The sequence below is a fragment of the Notolepis coatsorum genome (assembly GCF_963971535.1).
Source record: "Notolepis coatsorum genome assembly, chromosome: 6".
Lineage (NCBI taxonomy): Eukaryota > Metazoa > Chordata > Actinopteri > Aulopiformes > Paralepididae > Notolepis > Notolepis coatsorum.
The window spans coordinates 137,126,754-137,151,451 of NC_140170.1; the positions used below are offsets into that span (position 1 = coordinate 137,126,754).

At 43.4% G+C, this 24,698-nt stretch overlaps 1 protein-coding gene across 1 annotated transcript in view; it reads right to left on the reverse strand.

Moving 5' to 3' along the window:
* Positions 1 to 1,612: 1,612 nt before the first annotated feature.
* Positions 1,613 to 24,698, reverse strand: part of usp49 (ubiquitin specific peptidase 49) — a 40,978-nt gene continuing 17,892 nt past the window's right edge. Inside the window, exons 3-7 of the mRNA XM_084317703.1 lie at positions 20,874 to 22,382; positions 20,238 to 20,445; positions 16,074 to 16,182; positions 6,525 to 6,730; positions 1,613 to 4,876 (exon numbers count right to left, since the gene is read on the reverse strand). Coding sequence (XP_084173829.1) covers positions 4,773 to 4,876; positions 6,525 to 6,730; positions 16,074 to 16,182; positions 20,238 to 20,445; positions 20,874 to 22,289 — 2,043 coding nt within the window. The 5' untranslated portion in view covers positions 22,290 to 22,382 and the 3' untranslated portion in view covers positions 1,613 to 4,772. The remainder of the gene's footprint in view (positions 4,877 to 6,524; positions 6,731 to 16,073; positions 16,183 to 20,237; positions 20,446 to 20,873; positions 22,383 to 24,698) is intronic.

A 24,698-nucleotide genomic window follows, 5' to 3' on the forward strand; every position in this document is an offset into this window, starting at 1 on the left:
CAGCTCTAATCAACTTCTGCGGCAGGTTGGTCAATATAGAATTGAAAGAGTTGCCGGTTCATTACCTAAAGTGCCCAATAGTGCCCCTTTGCAAGGGCACTCAACCCCCCATCCCTCATCATGTAGCCTACCCGCTGTGCCAACCTGCTCCTATTGAAATCTAGCCAGAAGTAGCAGCTACATACTGTTACAACACAGAGGGCTGCTGACATCAGATCGGTCACTGTGGTTGTATCTGTCCTTATAAATAAACTGTACTTTATTATGCTCGCTTTAAAAGGTTGTAAATAAAACCTTGAAATCGATTCTGAAGCAGGAAGACAATGTATTTTACATTTAGTTAAAAACCTACTCTTCTGCATTGGTTCCAGGCAAGAAAGGGCTTTAAAAGAGGCAGTTCACCCAAAACAAAAAAAACCACAACATATATTCCCCTTTACTTGAAGTAATATCTATGGATCCAGATTGTTTTGGCGTGATTCATCTAGTTTGATATATCTGCTGTAGAGATTTCAGCCATAAATCCAATACAACAGAGCTGATGGCACTCGGCTAGTGGTGCTCAAAGCACCAGAAAAATACATTTGAAAAACTCAAACGTTATTGTCTCTTTCCAGGAATTATTTTTTTTGTATTTTGCACCACACGCCGAGTTTCATTCAGCTCTATTGTATTGGGAGTGACGGCAGATATCACACCAACATGATCTGATGGATAGCACTGCAGGCTCTTTTCTTTCACATGAACTGCCCCTTTAAGAGAAAAAAAGAATCCATGTATTTATTAGATTGCATCATCATGGTTTGAGGCAGATTTGATTAGATTGCATCATCATGATTTCAGCCAGATTACATTTACACTTGGTTTAAAATCTTAAATATGGGTTTAGGGAAGTGGAATTAACAGGAATCTTCAGCTCAACTGGGTATTCATCTACTAATCCTATGTATTATTTAATTATTAATAATTCACTGCACCAGATCCCTAGTGGTGCTCAGGAGAAGATGGCTGATAAGACTGAGCTCCTGCTCCTTCCATTAATGCAGTGATTGTATCAAAGCTTTAATTTTAGTAGACCACAATTGATGGTAACCTGCAAAATGAGATTAAATGAAGAGGTTGGTGACATAGTGGTGACTCAGAAGGTGAAGCCACATAAGATGTACTTGCCAAAGATGGAAAACCAGAGGGTTCAACTGTAATAGGGAGCCCTCCGATCAGAAAAAGGCCCATACTAAAAGAGTGAATACATAAAATAGCTATGGGATTAACCCAAATCCTCCTTCCACCTTTTCATTTTGTATTCACATGAAAGTGTAATTGTGTAAACATTGTTTATGACATAGGGGAGTTAGGTTACAAAGCGGTTAGGGGCCCAATAATGACTCCTACTCAGGCCCCTGGTGAGCCACTCACATCCTGGGTTTGAATCCAGCTCACCTCATCCCTTCTCTCTCTCTAATCTTTCCTCACTCTCCCAGTCAGAGAAATAGCAAGAATTAGGCTACCCTCTAGAGTCTAGATACAAATGGTATATAGATATATAGTACCTCTGAAAAACAGTGCCCAAAATAATTCATACAGTAAATGGGGAATTTCTTTTGTCTTTTTAATAATTGTCAGGCAAACCCCATATGACCATTACATTTATGACAGGTATTTTTACAGTACAGGACAAAACTCAAGAGATCAGAGCTTGTGGCGAGGCCATACCTGACCACTAAAAAGTAAGACATTCATTGTCATTAGATTGTTCCAACTTTTTACATACAGGGTTCACAAATGAATTTAGCATTTGACTCATATCAAACACAGTAACAGTTCTTGATTACCTAGCAAATTCCAAAGACCTTGATAGAAACAGCAGAGTAGAAAAAAACATTGTATAACAAGCTGAAGAATTCCTGATTTTGTCTTAAATTTCCTGTCATGATGTAAGACGTACAATATATTGCTTTCAGGTGCTCAACTCCTGTAAAATGGGTGCCTCCTCGTTACACAAACCCTCCCAAAAACACATTCTGCAATATTTCTACCCCCTCCACTTATGTTTAACCCCTCCTCTCTGCCACATTTTAAACAGAGATGCAACTACTCTGACCCAGGCCTAGACTAGTCTACCTTTAAAAGTGGGAGGAGAGAGCTGCCATGGAGAGGAGGTGAAGGAGCTAATTCATGAACAATCACAAAGATAGGACCAACAACGTCAGCCCCTCCTCAAAGGTGCAGCTTTCCATCAGTAAAGCTTCTTGCCACTCCAACATTTCTGCTTCTTTTTCATGGCAGGGAAAACGTACATAGAATGTAGACATAAAAACAGTTCCCGTTCACTTAACCCATCATGATAGTGACCAGGGCCATAAGCCTTTACACACAGTATCCAGTCACAGTACAATTGAGGAGAGGACACCATGATGAAATACAACATTGGGATGAGCACTAAAATGCCCTTGGCTGACATCTAACAATGGTTTAAAAAAGCAAAACAGAGGAGGCAACATTGGTTCTGGAGGGTCTAGTACAGATGAAGGATTGGTAGCCTAGTGGTTCTGGAGGGTCTAGTACAGATGAAGGATTGGTACCCGAGCCCATTAACTACTAGATACCTTTACTAAACACAAGTTCATATCAGATTCCAAAAGTTTTGTTTTCATTCTGGTTACAGCTAAACATTGATGCTCATAGACATACATTGACCTCATGTACAATTCAGTACTTTGGTACAATAGATGACTTAACACAAATCATCCATCAATATTGTTTACCATCACTTGGGGAGGGCATAAGGTTTCTGCTAGTAATGGCCGCACACTCCAGAATCAATATTGCCTTTCAATGTAATACAATGTTCACTAGCGGTCACAGGAGTGTGTCTGGCTGCTTCCAGACTCTACATATATGAGCCTGATTGTCTCAAGCCTGGATACACATCTTGGTGTGAAACAGGCTGAGAGAAGAGTTGGACCTGCTCACACACACACACGCTCACACACCATTATGTAGGTCAAAGTCCCACAGGCCTTGGCTGAGAAACCTGCAGTCTCATTTTTGAAAAGGTTCATAAAAAACGCCAACTTTGTTTTTACAGCCAACTCTATCGTCATGTCAAAATGAGCAGTTACCCTTGATTTACTTATAAGCTGCGACCAGCTATTGCAGCTAAAATATCAGTATTGGTCAATATCAAACTTTGAATATCATCCTGCCGACATGACCATATTTTGCGGTCTTTTAATGAATCATTCCAATTGGATATTTATGAAACATTTCCATTCAGTTTGTTAGTCTAGTGCCTGCTGGGAACTCTATGCACCTTTAAATGTATTGTTCAAATATCTTCCCCAAGGGGACCAATAAAGGAATATCTTATCTTTAATTTTTTTGTGATACATTTGATCTTATCTTTAAAGACTGTATTAAAGATACTGTTACTGTATTTTGACACCTTTACCACAATAGAGGACTTGCACAGAATGTTTGTGTAGTTCGTTCCAGAATGGCTGCCTGTAACCATTGGTATTTGGTAACCACTTTCAAAAGAAAATGCCTAATAATCAACACCTAGCAACCGTTGTTTTACACATAGGAACCGCTGTTTCTTCCAACATGGAGGAAAAATCGCCATTCTAAATAAATTGCTCCGATTGATCGGCCGCCGATTGTTCTGCGATATTCATTCTAATTAGTTTGATCTGTGGTCTTTATAAAGGCCGATCAGATGACGCAAAACACACCAGACAACTTCTCTATGTGCGGCCGGCAAAAGGAGCTTGTTAAATTGGCTTCACCAGTCTGGCAGTTCTACAAAGTGTCTGAAAAAGACAATAGGATGATCAACTAATATAGTTAATGGGTATAATTTGACGTTGCATGTTTTATTTAGGAAGAATTTGAAAGTGGCATTATCGTGGCGGGGTCGGTTGAATGGAGGTGTTCTCTGCCTGGATGAAGGCTGCTTACAAGCCTCGTCTCAGGCTCTGTGTGTCCAACTGGGGCTAATACAACAAGCTAGCTGGCTGGGCGGCTTGTGTTGTTAGCTGCCACTCTACACAGTGGAATAGATCAAAGATAACGTGGGCCTGCTAGCTAGTTATTTAGCAGCATTAGCTAACCTGTTGTTGCTGGTTTGGCGGGGTGCACTCTGACACTAAAGATTGACCATGACTGCCTTCATCTGGGATGGATCACGCCATGTCTTTCCACTAAGCCACCTTGCAGTTTTAAGAGTGTGTGTAGCTGAAGCTCTGACAAGCCAATGTGAGCAAAATGGCTTATTTACTTTAGGGAACGGCATCACAGCCCTACCTGCCACTCATGAATATTATGATCTCCACCTCCCTAGCAGTTTGTTTGTTATTTACATTTGAACAAATAAATATGGTTACAAATAGTACAAAATACTTCAATTGGACTTTATAGACCCTGTGATCGGTATCTGCCGATACTGCTTCTAGCGATCGGTCCCCAAAATCCTGATCGGCGCGTCCCTAATTCTAAACATTCCGTGAAAAGCCTCTATTGAATATCGACGCCAGATATCAGCTGTCCACCTCCTTGATTTACGAATACTCTGTATCAGAATCAGCCCTGAAAAGCCTGTTGACTATGACAACAAACTTTGTTTGTCCGAGGGAAGCAACAGTTGTGATTGGAGAATCAAGAAAAGAGTGCAGGGCTTGAGATAGATAAATTCTGGGATAAGTCTAAGAACCTTTTCAGAAATGCGGCTCCAGGTTATCGTGTCCAGGATGACATCACAGAGACAGAGGGGCCTAGGCAGACCTCTGGGTATAGAAGAGAATGTAGGCCTGAGTGTTGCACACCTCCTCCACACTGCAAACGTTCATCTCAGAGTCATTACAGTGGACCCAGAAACCTAAGGACACAGAGAGAAAACCATGTTACACCACTACACACAGGTCAAGTCACAGGTCCTGAGCCCCGACTAAACTCCATTTCCTCTTAACTAGATTCAAAGTTAGGACAACATTTTTTATCCATACTGTAGGGAAGATTTACAAACATTATTTAAGTACCGATTTCAGTGCTTCTTTGAACGACAATATAGATGGATATATTCCAACCTGTGACACCATTTATTGTGAGTCATTACATCAAATAAAAACATGTATTGTCTAATACACACACCCCTGCTATTTACCATGAGTCATAACATATTTGATATCTCTGGTGACCTAGGGATCTTTTCATTTTAAATTAAGTTGTAGACATGAACAAAGTCTGGCCATGCCAAATACATATATAAGGGTGATCCCATATACAGGATGGCAGGATGCAAGGGATTAGGGGTGCCCCCCTCTTTAGTCAATTAATCAGTCAGTTTGGTCTTAGACCTAGACTTTGTTAGTCGATTGTTTAGTTGTTGTTGTTTTTATGCTTTTTCCCCATGCTAAATGAGTCCATTCCTTTACAATGATAAGCAGCACACAAGTACTAGTTTTAAAAAGAGGTCCTTCTGCATAATTGCACATGTTTAACACATTGGACGCCAGACCCGAGATAAGTCGGGTTAACTCGCCATCGCTTGAGCACCAAACCCGAGAAAAGTCGGGTTTTAATCGTCATTTCTTTTATTCGCTATATCCATTCATAATTCATCCATCCAACCTGATGTTATCATTGGGAATGGCTCTGAGATCGCAAACGGCCAATACCGCCGCCTAACGCCTTGCGGCCGGTATTGCACATCATTGGAATCCCTCTGGCTTGGGCTGTGCATCGATCTAAGAAGTCCGGTCCAGGTTTTCCTTCTCCGGCATGAGTAACGTTTATAACACATGGATTGGGGAGACTCGAGCACTGTGGATTCATGCGTTTTGGTGGATAACGTTGGACACACGACCGCGATCAATATTTGGAATGGCGATCAGATAATTGGATTATTCTTTTTGCAGTACATCATAGACGAGGTAAGGACTATATGTTATCAATCTTGTGTTGATCCGATGATTTTTTCGCCACGATCGCAGCGTGTGTCTGTGTGTGTGCCGTGTCCCGTTGGTTGCGATCAAAGCACGGAGGGCCCCCCCCCCCCCCTTTTGTGCATGCATGATGGAACATAATACAGATCAATAATCAAGCGAGAAATGGCACGATTTCTAATGAAATGCATTGAAGCGCTGTTTGCTGGAGTTTTCTGGGATTACACAGGATCACTCTAAAACTATACTCATATTCACCACGGTATAAAACGGAAATGTATGGATGAAAAAATTATCTGTTTTTTGCATGTTGACCGGAAGAAACTCACTGACAATCGACGTGGTTATTAGATCCATAGCTATAATATTTAATATAGGTTTAGCACTGCAAACACCGGAACTTATTCCCATTGAACAGAGCGCTGGCACACAACGGCCCAACGCCCATAGCGACCCCTGGCGCTCAAAGTGTTAACACAATTTTACAGATTTGTTGATTAAATCAACTGATAGATTAGTCTACTAAGAGTGTCATTAGTGGAGGACAGCCGAACAAGGGGTTAATATTCTACTGATTCTCACCTCCTTCCGTGTTGTAACAGTATGCGGTGTAGTGCCCTGAGCCGAAGCCTTTACCATGATGCATAACCACAGCAGACAGGTCATAGGTGTAGCCCCCTCTGTGGACTGTGTGACCAGTGCCTGTACAACAGTAGGGCTTGATGTGCAGAACCTGGTCAAAGGCCACATGGACACCGATCTTCTCCCGGTGGTTGCGGCCGGACCATCTGCAACATAACGAAGACTGGTTAGTCTATATGATGAAAGATCCCAATGGGGGCCTGGATTAAATATTAGATGTCATTCAGTCCTTCTAATCATCTTCTAACCCAAGCCCTAGTCATATTTTCCGAAAATTTGCCTAAAAGTACATATTAAAGTAAATGGAAGATTGCTCCACTTCTACAAGGTTCATTACGCATGTTCTTGGTATCTAGGGACATCTATGGACCTCAGGGAATGTATTCACAGTGTCAGAAATATTGTGTCTGTTACTATGCTTGAGTAAATTGTAATGAACCAAAGGAGAATATACGTTTTTTTCCCTCCATCTTTGACGGTAATATATATTCCCAGTCAGGATGCTCTACACAGCCCCGGAATAGAAGGACTGGAGTATCTTCCCTGATACTCTGTACTTCCTTAATTGTCTCGATAGAGGCGCTGCTTTGCCTTTTTTTTTACCACAGTGTGTGTGTGTAGTTTGTTGTCCATGTCAGGTCCTCTGTGATGTGGACTCCCAGGTACTTAAAACTGCTCACCCTGTCCACAATTGCCCCATTAATCCACAGTGGCGTGTGTGTGTCCCCTGCTGTATTCTCTTAAAATCCATGATGAGCTCCTTGGTCTTACCAATGTTCAAGAGTAGGCTGTCATCCCGGCACCAGAGTGCCAGGACATCAACCTCCTCCCGGTAGGCCTTCTCGTCGTTGTTAAGAGATCAGACCCACCACCACTGTGTCGTCCGCAAACTTCACTATGGAGTTGGAACTGAACCTGGCCACACAGTCATGTGTGTACAGCGAATACAGCAGGGGGCTGAGGACACAGCCCTGGGGGGACCCGATGCTCAGGGTGATTGAGTTGGAGGTGTGTCCACCCACCCTGACCGCCTGGGGCCTGTCGGTCAGAAAGTCCAGGATCTAGGCGCTCAGGGTGGAGTTCAGACCCAGATCAATCAACTTGTCAGCCAGTCTGGTGGGGACTATGGTATTGAAAGCTGAACTATAGTCAATGAACAGCAATCTCACATAGCCCCCCTTCTGACTGTCAAGGTGAGAAAGGGTGTTGTGCAGTACCTGGGAGACCGCGTCGTCAGTGGACCTGTTTGTTCTGTATGCAAACTGCAATGGGTCCATGGTATTAGGGAGGGAGGCACAGATGTAATCCTTGACCAGCCTCTCAAAGCATTTCATGACCACAGAGGTGAGTGCCACCGGTATGTAGTCATTTAGGCCTGCTGGGGAGGTGACCTTATTATTGCCAAGTCATACATACTGTATATAGTCTAGATGGAAACATAGGTCCACCTGCATAGGGTGGATTTCTTTTCTTGAAGTGTCTATTTTAAGATTCTGCCAGGTAACAGGTTGAAATAATGTCCCATGGGGTTTATTTTTAACCCTTTATTACACCTATCCTGAACCAAAACCTGAAAAATAAGAAAAAGAAAACAGCATAACTTTTGAAGTTAACAACATAGAGACAAATTTTAACATTTTCCCAACAACAACAACAAGTTTGACCCAAGGAATTCAGTACAATTGTTATTTTTAAGATTCAAACACATCTTGGTTCAATTTCAGGACAGAAAAAATAAACGCTGAAAACACGTGTATCACATCTCTATTTTCCCTTTTTACTAAAATGCAGTGCATTGGACGAGATCGATTTAGGTTAATATTTGAAATAATATTGTAATAAAGATTGTCTCCATGCCGTTATGCCCTAAATATTATAGTTTTGCATACACAATTCTATAGACAAATTAACACATTTTCCCAATGCGATTTTGATCAGTGATTTATTTATTGTTAATGGGGACATGCATTGCTATTCCTAGCACTATTTGGGCAACTTTACACAATTCCTGTGAGTCTATGGAACACCTCTGTAAGGTTTTATTCAAAAAAATTCATTGTTTTATATTTCTAATCAAGTACTCAAAAGCCCCATTTTTCTCACTTTGAATTTCAGGCTATGTTGGCCTGGCTCCGCCCATAAGCACTTTGAGTGACAGTCATCCACACAGTCTGCGAGTGGCAGAGAGAGAGAGAGAGAGAGAGAGAGAGAGAGAGAGAGAGAGAGACACACACGGAGCACTGTGTAAACAAAGCTGCGTGTGTGAGATTAGCAGGTCCCCTTGTCTCTCTCTCTCTCCCTCTCCCGTTTGAGGAAGTCTTCCACTGTGCGTTAGTTATGCTCCCGAATCGAGAGAGAGAGATAGAGAGGGGGAGAGAGAGACAGACAGAGAGACGACAGCACGACGCTCTCTCCCTCTCTCTCGCTCTCTGTCAAACCCCGTTTGATGAAGTGTCGGGTTCACTATGCGCGCTACAACCACAGAGCCAATAGGATCACTATCCGCTCCATCCTCGCCTCGTTACGAGTCAAATCAGAATGACCTAATTAAATCGAGCAAGAAATGGTCTGAGCTGAATGAGAGCAATCCGCCAATATGGTATTTAGAGACACAGACACATTGATACTAACTACTATTACTATAATACAATGCTAGACACTGAAAAAAGCCATTTATAATGCATGTCACCTTTAAAGGTTCAAACTATGTTTTCATATGCACTGGATATCATGGACTGGATATCTTCTTTGTTGACACAATATTCAAGTATTTTTTTCTATTTTGTAATTTGTGCCCTAAACTAGATACCGTACTTTTCGGACTATAAGCCGCGGCTTTTCCCCCCATTTTTCGACCCTGCGGCTTATATAACGGTGCGGCTTATATGTGACTCGATGTGACCAAACCCGAAAATGTAAAAATCTAAATATTGCTTTTTTGACTGCATTGAAATGTTATTTATCTGTTCCCTTATTTGCTAAACTTAATACAACTTGTAAATGAGTTAATTCTTGTCATTTGTCTTACAGTATTGTGTCCCAATGCTAATTACATATGGTAATTAAACATTAAAACACCTGCGGCTTATAGTCCAGTGCGGCTTATAGTGCGAAAAGTACGGTAGATAGAAACTTTATTGCCATTTCAACACGGTTGATTGGGATTTGTCTTGGTGCCACATACAGTACAGACATTGTTAAAAACATACAATATAAGAACACAAGAATACAATCCCCACAATAAAAAGTTTTACACAAACAATTAAAAAAGAAATGCTACAGTACCTAAAATAAATTGCTCAGTGTTCCAGTTTAAAGTGCATATTGCCTTAAAGTGCATGTTGGCTGGTGCTAGCCCTTGTTGTGAAAAGTGCCTGTACATTTGTATTTGAGTTCAGGTGACGGACAGCCTCGGGATATGTACTGTTTTTAAAACGGGATGTCCTGCACCTGAGACTTTGGAGTCTTCTGCCAGAGGGAAGGGGGTTAAAGAGGTCGTAAGCAGGGTGAGAAGGGTCCCTGATCACCTTTTCCCCTTTCCGCCTGATTTGTGTGGCATAAATGGAGGCCACAGAGGGGAGCTCACAGCCGATGATTTTTGACGCTGTGCGTACAGTTCGTTCTAAATGTCCCCTATCATGGACGGTGGTGTTTCCGTACCACACAGTCATTGAGAAGGTAAGGACACTCTCCACAGTGGCTCTATAAAAGCTGAGCATCGCCTCCCTGCCCTGGACAAATCAAACTTTTTTTTTTTTCTTTTTTTTTTTAAAGACTTATTTTTTGGCGTTTTATCGCTTTATTTCTACTGGGCAGTCCAGTAGGGAGAGACAGAGGAGGAATGGGAGACAGAGTGGGGGGAAGACATTCGGCAAATAACGACGGGTTCGGGAATCGAACCCGGGTCGGCCGTGTCGCGGCTGAGCGCGCTATGTGGTTCGCCACTGGGGCGCCCCACACCAAACTTTTTAAGATGGCGCAGGGAGTGGAGCCTCTGGTGGGCTTTGCTAATTATGAGGCTGGCCGCTGGTGTTAACTTCCCATTTTAAATTATCACATATGGTGATGCCGAGGAATTTAAAACTGTCTACCCTCTCCACCTGCTGGCCGTTTATGTACAGAGGAGGGTGGACTGCCTCCCCGCGCCGGAAGTCAACTATAATTTTTGTCTTAGAGATGTTTAAAAGCAGGTCGTTCTCCTTGCACCATACAGCAAAGCTATCGACTTCAGCTCTATAGGCCGATTCATCCCCGTTCTTAATTAGTCCCACTACTGTTGTGTCATCCGCATATTTAAAAAATCGGACAGAATCAGAGTGGGAGGCACAGTCATTAGTGTATAGACAGTAGAGCAGAGGAGAGAGAACACAGCCCTGGGGGGCCCCGGTGTTCAAGGTCCTGGATCTAGAGAACAAATTACCTATTTTAACCACTTGTTCTCTGTCTGAGAGAAAATCTAGAATAAAATAGCACAGAGACTCATCAATTCCGAGCAATTTAAGTTTTTCAAATAGTTTAAAAGGCACAATCGTGTTAAACGCTGAACTAAAATCAATAAACAAAATTCGTACATAAGTGGCAGAGGCCTCCAGGTGCTGCAGGATGGTGTGTAAACACATAGATACAGCATCCCCTACAGACCTGTTGGGCTGATAAGCAAACTGATACATGTCTAATTTAACAATACTAGATAAATGATCACAGACAAGCCGCTCGAACACCTTCATAATGACAGAGGTCAGAGCGACGGGCCTGTAATCATTCAGACAAGCAGTGCTAGATTTCTTGGGCACAGGTATGACTATGGCAGATTTATAGCATGCCGGGACTTTAAGTGTGCTGAGAGACCAATTAAAAAGATCTGTAAAAACAGTAGCAAGTTGGTCAGCACCATTTTTCATGGTAAAAGTAGACACATTGTCTGGCCCTGCGGTCTTCCTAACATTTTGTTTGCGGAGTAAGGCTCTGACTTGGTGTTCCTCGAATACAAAGGGGGGGGGTTACAGGACCCATTCTATCAGCTACCCTAGGTTGATCACCTGAGTGCACATCAAATCTGCAATAAAATTCATTAAGCTTGTCAGGGAGTAGGGGGTCCACATTCTGGGCTGACTGTTTATTCTTGTACCCAGTAATCATATGTAGACCCTGCCAAACCCCTTTTGCGCCCCCAGCTTTCAATTTGTCCTCAAGACTATCTCTGTACTTAGCCTTAGCTGTTTTCACACTTCGTTCAAATTCATACCTGGCAATTTTATAGAGATCTGCAGCTCCACTTTTGAAAGCCTGATTCTTCTTAACCCAGAGACTTTTAAATAACTTTGTAATTTGTGCCCTAAACTACTAATCACTCCTATGCTGACGACACACAACTCTACCTCTCCACCAAACCATCCACCCATCTCCCCCCACACTCCCTTATCAACTGCCTTCATGAAATAAAAACCTGGAAGTCATCTAATCTTCTCAAACTCAACAACAATAAAACTGAGCTCATGGTTGTGGCACCCAAGGACCTGCTCCGGAAGGTTAGGGATCTCACCCTCAACATAGACGGCTGCTCCATCTGCCCATCCCCAAAGGTCCGCAACCTGGGCGTTATCCTGGACTCCACCCTTTCCTACCAAGCCCATGTCAGTTCCGTCACCAAATCCGCCTTCTTCCACCTCAGAAACATATCCAGACTCCGACCATCACTTTCCGACTCCACAGCTGAGACCCTCATCCATGCCTTTGTAACCTCCCGCCTGGACTACTGCAACGGGGTCCTGTCCGCCTGTAGCTGTTCCGCAACTGTAGCTATTTCCGGGGTAGGCCTGATTGGCCCCGACAGGCACGTGACCGCCGCGGCCACGCCCTGCGGCAGCCCCGCGACGCGGCAACGAGGCTGCTGTGGTTCACAGGCGCTTTCCGCCTTCAACGCCGCCCGCAGCAGAAGGAGTTTGCGGCGCCTTTCACTGTCATCAGTCATAATAATATCATCAGTCATCTCTAATAATATTAATCACTGTTCAATGTACTAATATACAATACGGCTCACTTTTCCCACTTCAATGACAGAGTCGCTGTTTAATAATATTGTCGCGGCGGAGCTCCGTCGCGGCAGCATTATGTAGCAGTAATCCCCCCTTTTTTAACATCGACAAACTAGCTCAATTGGTAACTCTGCTTGGCTGTGGATCCTATGGTCCTAAGTTCGATTCCCTTAAGTTTTTTTTTTTTTAACGTGCATAGCGTATTGTATATTGTATATTGTATGGTACAATTTACAGTAAGGTGTATGCGTTGCAGTGCAAATGCTTCTTACTGTTGCGCTCCAGAGACCGTTACTGTACCATACACGCTATAGTGCAATGCACGTTAAAAAAAAAATAAAAATACTTAAGGGAATCGAACTTAGGACCATAGGATCCACAGCCAAGCAGAGTTACCAATTGAGCTAGTTTGTCGATGGTAAAGAAGGGGGGATTACTGCTACATAATGCTGCCGCGACGGAGCTCCGCCGCGACAATATTATTAAACAGCGGCTCTGTCATTGAAGTGGGAAAAGTGAGCCGTATTGTATATTAGTACATTGAACAGTGATTAATATTATTAGAGATGACTGATGATATTATTATGACTGATGGCGTTGAAGGCGGAAAGCGCCTGTGAACCACAGCAGCCTCGTTGCCGCGTTGCGGGGCTGCCGCGGGGCGTGGCCGCGGCGGTCACGTGCCTGTCGGGGCCAATCAGGCCTACCCCGGAAATAGCTACAGTTGCGGAACAGCTACAGGCGTCCTGTCCGGGGTCCCAAGCAAAACCCTGGACAGGCTCCAGTATGTTCAAAATTCAGCTGCCAGGGTTCTAACCCGCACCAAACCCTGGCAGCACATCACCCCCACCCTCATCCACCTCCACTGGCTCCCCATCAAATCCCGCATCACCTACAAAACCCTCCTGCTCACCTACAAATCCCTTCACGCTCTGGCACCTCAGTACCTCACTGACCTCCTCCACCCCTACACTCAGTCACGGTCCCTACGATCCACGGACACTGGTCAGCTCTCCATCCCCCGAACCAGACTGCGGACCTTCGGGGACAGAGCTTTCAGTGTGGCAGCTCCCACCCTCTGGAACTCCCTCCCTGCAGAACTCCGCACGGCCCCAACTCTGGACTCATTAAAAGAAAACTGCTCAAAACCCACCTCTTCAACTCGGCATTTAACCCCTAATCTCTCACTTTATATGTATATGTTGTGTCCAGGGACCGAAACTAAAGCCCGCCGCCCGGCAGGGGCGGTCTGTTTTTACCTTTGGCGCATGACACTTAGAGGGCTGCCCGCCGTGTGGCGTGTAGACGTGTAGTTCATAAGCAGGCCCCTAAAAATATTTGTATGCGAACGGTAAAAATCAATTACGCGCACGCTGTGCGAATACAGATTATAGCCTCTCTCGTCTTTTTTTTCCTCCGCTGCGAGATCGTTAAAAAACTACAAGTCCCACATTGCACTCAAGCCAACGGTCCAATCACAGTAGAGTGAAGTGACTGGTTTCATGGGAAATAAAGCAAATGACCAATCGGAAGCGCTCATTTTTCTTGTTTACTTCCTGAAACTCCGCGATCAGGGCTCTCGTTTTCCGAGACACCAACTTATTATAGTCTCTCTTACCAATAGCAATAGATTTTAGAACACCTAGATTTATCGATAGCAATAGTAATATAACGTTAATGCAACAAAACGAATGCCTTGCTTTGTTAATCATAACGTTGATGCAGTAGCGTATGTCGGTGTGTTGGCTGTAACGGACATGACAATAACATAACGTGTACACATTAAAATTGCGATAATCTATTCTAACATTTTCAAATCGATGCAGTTGAATTTCCCCCTTAGGATCGATGCATTGTTACACCCCTACACCAAAGTCACTGGCCCACTGTGTATCTGTGTGTATAATAACTTGGCTAGCGTTATCAACAGCAGAGGTGGGCAATGGGTCCAGCTGCAGCACCGGAGTGCAAGCGATGTGATGTAATTGGCAGACTCGACTGTCAATCAATGGTCTACCTGACACGCAAACTCAAACAATGTTTCTGTACTGGAGGTGTGATTGATTGATTGATTGAAAACTTTATTAACAGATTGCAGAATGGGTACAATACAGTACAGCTCAATACACACAATTGTTAAGGGGATGCAGACCAGAGAAAGACTTTCGTCTTGTTTACATCAGGGTCCCCCATTTCAATTAATCAGGAAAGTGTACAGTAGGAAAGTGTTCAGTATTTCAATAGGCAACCCTGAAAGGATTATTTTTCTAGAAGAGCAACACAGCCAAAACAGACAGTGGAGCTGTTTGCAGATAGCAAGCATTTTGACTTATTGCGTGGTGGCGATGTCTCGCAGATAATACAACTACAAGTATGATTATATAATATATATTTTATTTAAAAAAAAATTGTATATATAAAATATATATTGGCAGGTAAGAAATATGCTTGGCGGGTAGACTCTTCCCATCTACCCGCCACTGGCCGGTGAGTCAAAAAGTTAATTTCGCTCCCTGGTTGTGTCTGTCCACTGTCTGTTACTTTGTTATCCCCCCCCCCCCCCCCCCTATGTAAAGCGACCTTGGGTCTCTTGAAAGACGCTATATAAAATTAAGTTATTATTATTATTATTATTATCATCATCACTAAAACAATTGTCAAAGTCTATCTCTTCGATCTCCATCTCTTCCTCCGCCTCATCACACTCGTACTCTCCATTCTCCATCCATGTTATTTTTATTTTTTTATCAAGAGCTTCTTGCTCTTCTGACTCCACTTTCTGGGCCAGTACCTCAACAAGAGAAGGATGGAGGATGGGTCCAACCGTCCAGACAAGCTGAACACAAGTTGGTTGCCTTTAATATTCACGCGTCCAGACAGGCTCCAACACCTCCTCATCCATTGTTTTTACCAGTCCATACTTTGATCATAGGCTTTGGGCCTCTTGAATATGGGCTGTTCTGCTCTTTTGTAGCAGGCGACTCTGAAGTTGGCTCGCTGTACATGTGGGATGAGACAGACCTTGGGGGGAGGCAGGCGTTCAATATCTACTTTGGAGTTTGCATCCAGGACTTTATCAGCACCCATCATTTTCTGCAGCATCTTGGCTCACACAGCATTCGTTTTACTGAACAGTATAGACCATTAGTCTGTTCAAAAACAATATTGAGATTAAAAAGCACCCATCATTTTCTGCAGCATCTTGGCTCACACAGCATTCGTTTTACTGAACAGTATAGACCATTAGTCTGTTCAAAAACAATATTGAGATTAAAAAAAAATTCAACATCAGAGATCCAACATCTTTCTCAATTGACCATATTCATATGGTGGCCATTTTGCTCTTATTTCATGCTCAGGTTGGGATTTGTTTCCATGCTGTTCCCACCACAAAAAGATGTGCTTCAGCAGCGTTGGATTTTTAAAAGAGCAAAACAATATTCAGTGTGCTCACCTGAAGCGTTTGAGGTGCAGCCGTAGAACCTGAGGTAAGCGGTAGATCAGAAGCTGCTTGCAGGCCTCTGATAGAACTAAGGGTTTGTGGGATGTTTTCCGTCTTCTTCCTGGAGCAGGTGAACACATTTAAGTTATTCTGTAGATAAGAAGCTGAAGAGGAGCGAGCAGAAACATGGCATGAATCAGATTTAGTTACTAAATAGATAGTAATGTAAGTAAGCAAACACCTTGAATCAGTTTTAAACATCCCCATTTGTGTGGTAGTTAAAAAAGAAAAAAGCAGATTTCTTCAGAGTTGCCGTTTAAACCAAGTTTCCAAGATCAGTGTACTCTGAGAAAGATGTGAGAATAACCAAGACATGCATTTATCACCCCCAGTATGACTAATGGACTAAGGAACTGCATACTGTTGGAGATTACTGTTCAGTAAATGAAGTACATTATAGGATGTACAGATAGCTCTGCTAAGAGGAGGATATACAGTCTGCTAACAGGAGGGTGTACAGCTAGATCTGCTAAGAGGAGGATATACAGTAGGGTGTACAGCTAGTCAGCTAACAGGAGGGTGTACAGCTAGTCAGCTAACAGGAGGGTGTACAGCTAGCTCTGCTAAGAGGGTATACAGCCAGCTAACAGGAGGGTGTACAGCTAGCTCTGCTAAGAGGGTATACAGCCAGCTAACAGGAGGGTGTACAGCTAGCTCTGCTAAGAGGGTATACAGCCAGCTAACAGGAGGGTGTACAGTCTGCTAACAGGAGGGTGTACAGCTAGCTCTGCTAACAGGAGGGTATAAAGTCTGCTAACAGGAGGGTATACAGCCTGCTAACAGGAGGGTATACAGTCTGCTAACAGGAGTGTACAGCTAGCTCTGCTAAGAGGAGCAGGGATGTGCACAGGTACAGCCTATTGTTGCCCGGGCAACGGCCCGTTTATTCTGATTGGCTGAGTTTTTTTTTTTTTTGCTACATAAGAAATTAAGGGAGGGGCAAGAAGGCGCAGCGACACTGCCACTCCCCCTGGTGCCTTTATATATAAGGGGGGGGTGCCCTTTTTCCAGGTTAGAGCAATAGCCACTCCAAATGTCTGCACGTCCCTGAACAGGAGGGTATACAGTCAGCTATATCATGGGTCATGGAATCATGGCACAACTGTCCCAACATTTTTGGATAGTTTGATGACCACCAGAGGCTGTAGCACAGTGCAGCTATACAAAGGGTTGGATTATAAAAGATACTTTCCTCAGCTCCTTTCCTTTTAAAAACAGTGCATCACAGAGGCACTGTAACCTGATTTACTGTTATACTTAGTGTTACAGTGGTAGCAGGCATATATGGTGCCTTCCAGGGACCCTGTTATACTAACTGTTACAGTGGTTGCAGGCATAGATGGTGCTTTCCAGGGACTCTGTTATACTAACTGTTACAGTGGTTGCAGGCATAGATGGTGCTTTGGAGCTGCCGCGGTATTGATGTTTTCCTTACCGCACAAATTTGCGAAATATTTCCTACCGCCGCGGTTATTACCGCACACACACACAAAAAAAAATATTTGAATGCATTTTTTTAGTAGTCTACTCTTTATAGCATATAGCCTGCCTCTAGTCTAAATGTCTATCTTTAGAGGATGACTTTGCAGCATGAATATTGTTTGGGATTCGGCAAGCACGCATTCGTTATTGAAAGTGAAACACGGATTCGAAGTCTCCCCTCTGGTCGTGCACCATTCACTCGGTGTCGCAGGCAGGGGTGGTAGCGCCCGGCGGTTACCCCCCCCGACCCTTTCTTCTTCTTATTATTATTATAAAGTTACTACTTGATTAACAAAGGCATTCGTTTTGTGGCATTAACGTTATATAGTTACACGTTCAATAACATCCGCGTATTTACCGGACCATAGCAAGGCAAGCATTACTCAATTCATATCTCAGTTCCTTTCTTTGCTCAGAGCGTGCTGAGTTGTACCCATTCTGCGGTCTGTTAATAAAGTTTTCAATCAGACAAGTGTATAGAACGAAGGGCTTTTATTATAACATTCGTTGCAGTAAAATCATTATGCCTCGTTTAGTACTCCTGAGGAGCGATGATAATCCACTCCGGCGGGGAGCTAACGTTATTAGCCGTGTTGTGAGCTCTGATCAATGGCTGACATTCAGGACGTAAAAAACGAATACGCGCTTGCCGATTGGTGGTAACACACTGCAGGACGCTCCAACGTGTGTCGCGTCTCTCTTCTGACCAATCAGTGGTCTGCAGTGTTTCACGTGACTTTTCTGGTACCCAATAGGGTCGCTTGGAACCTCGACAGAGGAGTAGGGTATATCTGCAGAGCCGCAAGCCCAACGAGAGCAGGGTACTTTATTATTATTATAAAAAACAGCTGTGACGCGGTATTCAGCCTAACTCTGCGGTGGGCGTGAAGTAACAGCGATACCGCGGTAATGCGGTAATCGCGGCAGCTCTAAATTCCAGGGACTCTGTTATACTAACTGTTACAGTGGTTGCAGACATATATGGTGCCTTCCATGGACCAGGGCTGTACGCTAAGCTTTTTCACTAGGGGCACAGTTGCCCCTAAATGAGAAATTTAGGGGCACAGAATATTTTTTAGGGGCACATTTTTAAATAACAATTTTACCATTATAGTGCAAAAAAATATGTTCCTCCTGCCTCATTACTGTGGTCCTTTTATTTAACATTTAAGTGCTTTTGTTTTGAGGTTTGTATATTTTATAATGAACCAACTGAGAAAGTGTGTAAATCACTAATAGAACAAAAACAACAAACTGTGTATGTGCGCGCTTGTAGTGCTCCTTGAATGAGATCATCACAACATACACACCATTGCATTAATCAGGAGGACAGGAAACTCTGCATACCTTTGTTTCACAATGAAAAGTGCTTTATAAATAAAATGAATTATTATTATTGTAAATAACCCCATGAAAGGTTTATTATTTTTATGGGTAATTACCCGCTTCATATTTGTGATGTTACTGGTTTCAGGGTGTGCCTAAAGCCTAAATGTGTTGGGCCGTTTATAGAGATCTATGCCAATTAATGTTTATGTATATCCGGGACTTTTTTTAATAAGAATTGAGAGGCCTACTACGGTATTTGTATATGTGACCTTTATTTTGAAAACCGTGTTGAGATGCAACCTTGTTTACATTTGCGCTTTTGACAGTGAAATGTTCAGTTCAACTTAGCTCGAAGGAAAGACTCTAATCAAAAAGGTTTAATTGACCCGTATGAGGCTCTTACAGTAGGACTTTGATTGTTTATAGAAGAGGAATGTAATACTATGCAAAACGAGAAATAAACAGTGATTTTACCAGCAGTAAGTTGCAAGCCACTTTCATACGGGGAACCGTGACAATTATTAGTATTATCTTATTTGCATATTGTCTCATTATTAGATAGATAGATAGGTTGATACTTTATTGATCCCTGGAGGGAAATTTAAGTAGACAGTATTTAAGTATTGAAAAACTTCCTAATAGTGGGCTACTCACCTAATGCATGGCTGAACGTTAGAAGTGTGTCAATCATCACTGCCAGATCAGACTTAATTTAATCGGCTATGGTCTCTTATCATCTCTCCACATCGGACGTGGTTGTCATAAGATGGACTGATATCCGCTCCGTTCTTCTTGCAGAGCAAAATTAGCGGCTTAAACTTATTGAAAGGAAGTTCTTCTTTGGCGATGCAATAGCCCACATTCAGTTTCTATTAGATTGTTCGCTAGGAACTGTGGGATTTGGTGTTGGATGTATGGACTCTACGCAGACATGGTATTTAATCGCACGATAGACTACAACTACCAAGTAGAATAGCGTGGCCCAGATTCACTTCACAGTACACGCAAATCCTTTTTTCTCGCACGGGGGCTACGCAGTAAATTCATTCATCGCAGACAGATTTTTTCATAGCACCGCGACATTATGTCGCACTGTACAGCCCTGGTTGTAGGCTAATGTTTTACTATTTTTTTTTATCCAATTTGTATGGATTAATTTAGGAGTGAAATGCGAATGAAGGGTTGAAATCACTACTTGCAAGGTTGCCCCCAAATATTATTTACCACTCGCACGGGCCAAATTAAGGGGCAATTTGCGATAACCTCGTCGCAGTGTACAGCCCTGTGGACTCTTGTTATACTAACTGTTACAGTGGTTGCAGGCATAGATGCTGCCTTCCAGGGACTCCGTCTCTGTAAACTTGGCCAGCATCTCGGTGAGGGTGCAGCTGTGCTGGTCGGCTACAGAACCCGAGCCTTTCTCCATGCTGTGGTAACGCTCTGGAAACTCCAAAGACAGGTCCCAGAATGGCTCAATTGTGTTAGACTTGTGCTTACAGGACAAACATGTAACCTATAATGTAAGGGGAGGGGAGCACAAAATTCCTTTTTATAGACACACTATTTGACAATAGACACAAATCAGTACCAAATATAGAAAGCTATTCTCATGTTTCATACCAACCAATATGGCACACTGTGTCAGTGCCACAGCCGTTATTAATGATAAATAATCCCCCTTTTCTTGATTACCATCACCTGTTGTCTGCTGACCAAGATAATACTATGAATACAGGTAATTGACTTTGGAAGTTAACATCCTTTGTGTCCCCTATTGACTTCCACTAGCCTGCTGATGAATCGGATAGGACTATAATTTTAATGAATCCAAATCTTAAGACAAAACGTATGAATCTTATTGTTTCTCCACAAATACTGAAATATCATAATCACATTTTTTTAAATAAAAGTGTGCTTTTGGATATGTGTGGAAAGGCTCACCTGGCTGAGTAGCTGCCCATGAAAGATGGTGTTGAGAACCTTTAGCACCTGCTTAGAAAGTTTCCTTTGGGTAATGGGGATGACTATCCTGCGTTTGGACCCATCCGACTCCAGCTCCTGCTGCACCTTATCCAGCAGCTCACACAGGAACTCCTGGGCATCCTGCTGGTCATAGCCGCGGAAGGCGGGGATGAGGTTCCATACAGAATGCAGCATGGCGAAGGGAGACACCAGAGACCATCGGCCCGACCACATGACTCTGAACAGTGTGTGCAGCTCGTGACACAGAGACATCTGCTGGCGGGTGGAGGAGCGAGGCTCCTTGGGCTGGACCAGTTCTGCGGCGTTCAGGGACGGGGGTACACTTTCTTTACTGCCCACGGGTAAGTCCAAACCGCCTGCTTTCCCCATGCGTCCGAGAGGGCAGCCTGACAAAGCCGCACTACCGCTGCTGACCACGCCACCTGCCACGCCCTTCACTCCTTGGGAGTGATTGGTCTTGGCCAGCAGCTCTTCAGTCTCACATAGGTCCAATGTGAGAAAGCACTCCCTGAATTTCTGCAGGTGGCTCAAAACCTGTAATATAGAGTTCATGTAACACGTGTTCCCCAAGTTGCGCAGTCCAGTGACACCTGGGGCGAGTCTCCGGCGTGTCGCCGTATGGTTAGAGTAGTACCTCCTCAGTTTACCAGCTCCGTTCCGAGGCGTCTTGCGGGACAGGGTTAGAAGAGGAAGCTTCTTGGACGGAGGAGGTAGGCGCTCTGGAGGATCACGAAATTTGCGAGGAATGAGCGTGATGGTGGAGCGGGGTGCCTGGGTGAGGAGCCTCGCGCTCTTTCTGGGGGGAACGTTGACGAGCTCTCCCATGAGTCTCTTCTTCACCTCCTTTCTTTGACGTCTGGCCTCCTCCTTCTCCTCCTCTAGTTTCTGTTCACGCCGACTCTGCAACTCCTGATGTTGGCTCGTCCACCTCCGAAGCATCTTCCCCAGGAGCACCTTCCTCCGATGCCACAAGGCCATCTGCATGGCAGGCTGTGGCCCACCTTCCCCAACCCGAGGGGCGCAGTCTCCACCCGCAGAGGAGCGCAACGAGCGTCTACCCGAGCTGCGGACGGTGGAGAGCGCCCCTCGGAGGAGTTTGAGATCTCCCTCTGCGTTGTCATTGAGCACATAGTCCCCACAGGCAAAGCAGAAGACATCCAGCTCCCGCACCTCCATTGCCAGTGGGTGTTGCGACTCCTGGAAATGTTTCAGTGAGTGCTCCTCCATGAAACGTCCACAGGCCACATGGGAGCACTTGAGGCAGGCCCACACCGAATCTGTGGTGTCGCAGTCCACACAGCGCCATCTTTGCGGATTGAGTACAGAGTGATCGTCGCTGAGACGAAGGCGCCCCACATGCTTACAGCGATCCATCTTTCCACATACACATGTGGCCTCAGTGGTAGGACGCACTTCCCAGAGCCAAACAGCTACTCATTCCGCTGGTATGTCAAGAGCTCAATATCACTGTATCAAATCAATCAAACAATCAATCAAGTCTGTTTTTCTGTATAGCAGACACATGTACAGTATGAACTCTTATTAGTGCTACAAACATCAGACATATTTTCACAGACAAAATTTCACAGCATGGCGTAAAGAGCCTAGATAAGCCTAGATGTTGTAGGGGTGTAACGGTACATAAAAAAATACGTACCTCGGTTTTGAATCGGTACGGTATGTTTTCGGTACAGTGGGGGAAAGTTTGGCTTACCATGTTTCACTCAGGGGTGATATGTAGTGTGCAGTTACTGTTCAGTAGTGCTGTCAACTAGGGCTGTCACTAACGATTATTTTGTTATCAATTAATCTGTTGATTATTTTATCGATTAATCTAAACGATTAATTTAGCAGAAAAATCTACAATTGATTCTATTAGCAATTTAATATTTCTTTTTTTTTTGATCCACTTTTTCTCCCATTTTTCTATATTTTCTCCCATCCCAATTTCGTATCATCCAATTCAACCCTCCCCTGTCACGAACGCTGTTTCTTGCCTCCCACAAGCCGGCTGCAATGTGGACTAAGTCATACATAGCACAAGTCCCCTCCGGTACTTGAGGTAACAGCAGTCGCATCTTTTCACCTGCGCAGCTCGACCTCTTAGTGTCGAGGAGTAACGCGTGGGAGGCTCACGCTGCCCCCGACACTTCCTGATTCTACTGCGCAGGCGCACCAACCGACTTGTAGGAGTCGCTTGTTCACAACGTTCGATCCCCACCCTTCAGTTTTTCCCTCCCCGTAATACGGCCAATGTGTATTACTGCGGACGACCAGCCAAACTGAAAAACAATGTGGAGAGCTGGATTCGAACACGCGAATCCTAGCGTCTCCACACTGGTGGCGAGTGCCTTAGACCACTACACCACCTAGCCGCCCCAGCAATTTAATATTTCTAAATGTTTTACTAGTATCCTCAGGTCACATGGGTAGTTGCCTCTTTGACACAACCTACTGAATACCCAGAGTAGGAGATGAGTAGGGTGAGTAGGTACTGCTTTTTATCTATGGACTCATTGTAGCTACTTTATTATCTTGAAATAATATAATAAACACCCACCGGTAACTATGACATTGTTTATCATTACATACAATGTATCCATGCCTGTAACTAAATGCTGAAAAACAGTGAACAAAATTTATTTCTTAGCTTTAGATTAAAAAAAACTACCAGCCAGAGGTTTTTTTTACCGGACAAAATTTATAAATAGTTTTTTTTGTTTTTGTTTTATATATATATATATATATATATATATATATATATATATAGGCTATATACATATTTAAATCAATCTTCCTTTTGAATAAAATATGCTCGGGAATCAGGATTGTTAAAGCTAATTAGCTTAATCAATGTAAAAAAAAAAAAAAAAAGTAGTCTATAGTAAATGTATACACACACAAGAGAGAGGGAGAATAGCTTATATATTTTTTTAAATGTTTGCTAATGAAGTGAAATGTTTATTATCATCAACTATCCAGTTAGTTTTTATTGTGTAACTTTTGGCTACTTCATTGAACATAATCATTGAATGCAGGGGTGTAAAGTACTTGAGTAATTGTACCAGTACTTTGTTACAATACTTAAGTACTGTTTTTGGGGATTTGTACTTTACTCAAGTATTATTAGGTTTGTATTAGGGCTGGGACTTTAATCGCATTAATTTCTATTAATTAACTACAGAAACAATTCAAAGTTAAAGAAATTTATGCTTTTCGGGCCCCATCTATCATGCCACGCTTTAAAAGATAGGAGTCCGTCACCTTGTTTGTAGAGCTATAATAACTATATTCTATATTATAGCTATGGATACAATACTATGGTCATTTGACCATATTTGACTTTCTTCCAGTCAAGATGCAAAAAAGAGATAATTTTTCCATGCATACATTCGCAAGTTATACCGTGGTGAATATATGTATGTTTTTAGATCGGTCTGGGGTAATTCCCGAAATGCTGAGGAATAGCCTTATGTGTGTATTATACTATGACCGTTGCCGTTTCTTGCCTGGACCCGCTATTAATCTCAAATCAAATCTATATCACAGGTATTATGTTTCATCATGAATGCATGAAAAGGGGGGGGGGGGGGGGGGGGGTAGCGGAGATTGCGTTCGTCACCAAACGCCGGAGACGCTGGATTCGCCTGTTCGAATCCAGCTCCGGCGTTGTCACCAGCTTGGCTGGCCGTTCACACTAATACAATTGGCTGTATTAGAGGGTGGGAAAGCTGGAGGGGTGGGTCCAGGTCGTTGTAAACAGCGACTCCTACAGTTCGGTCG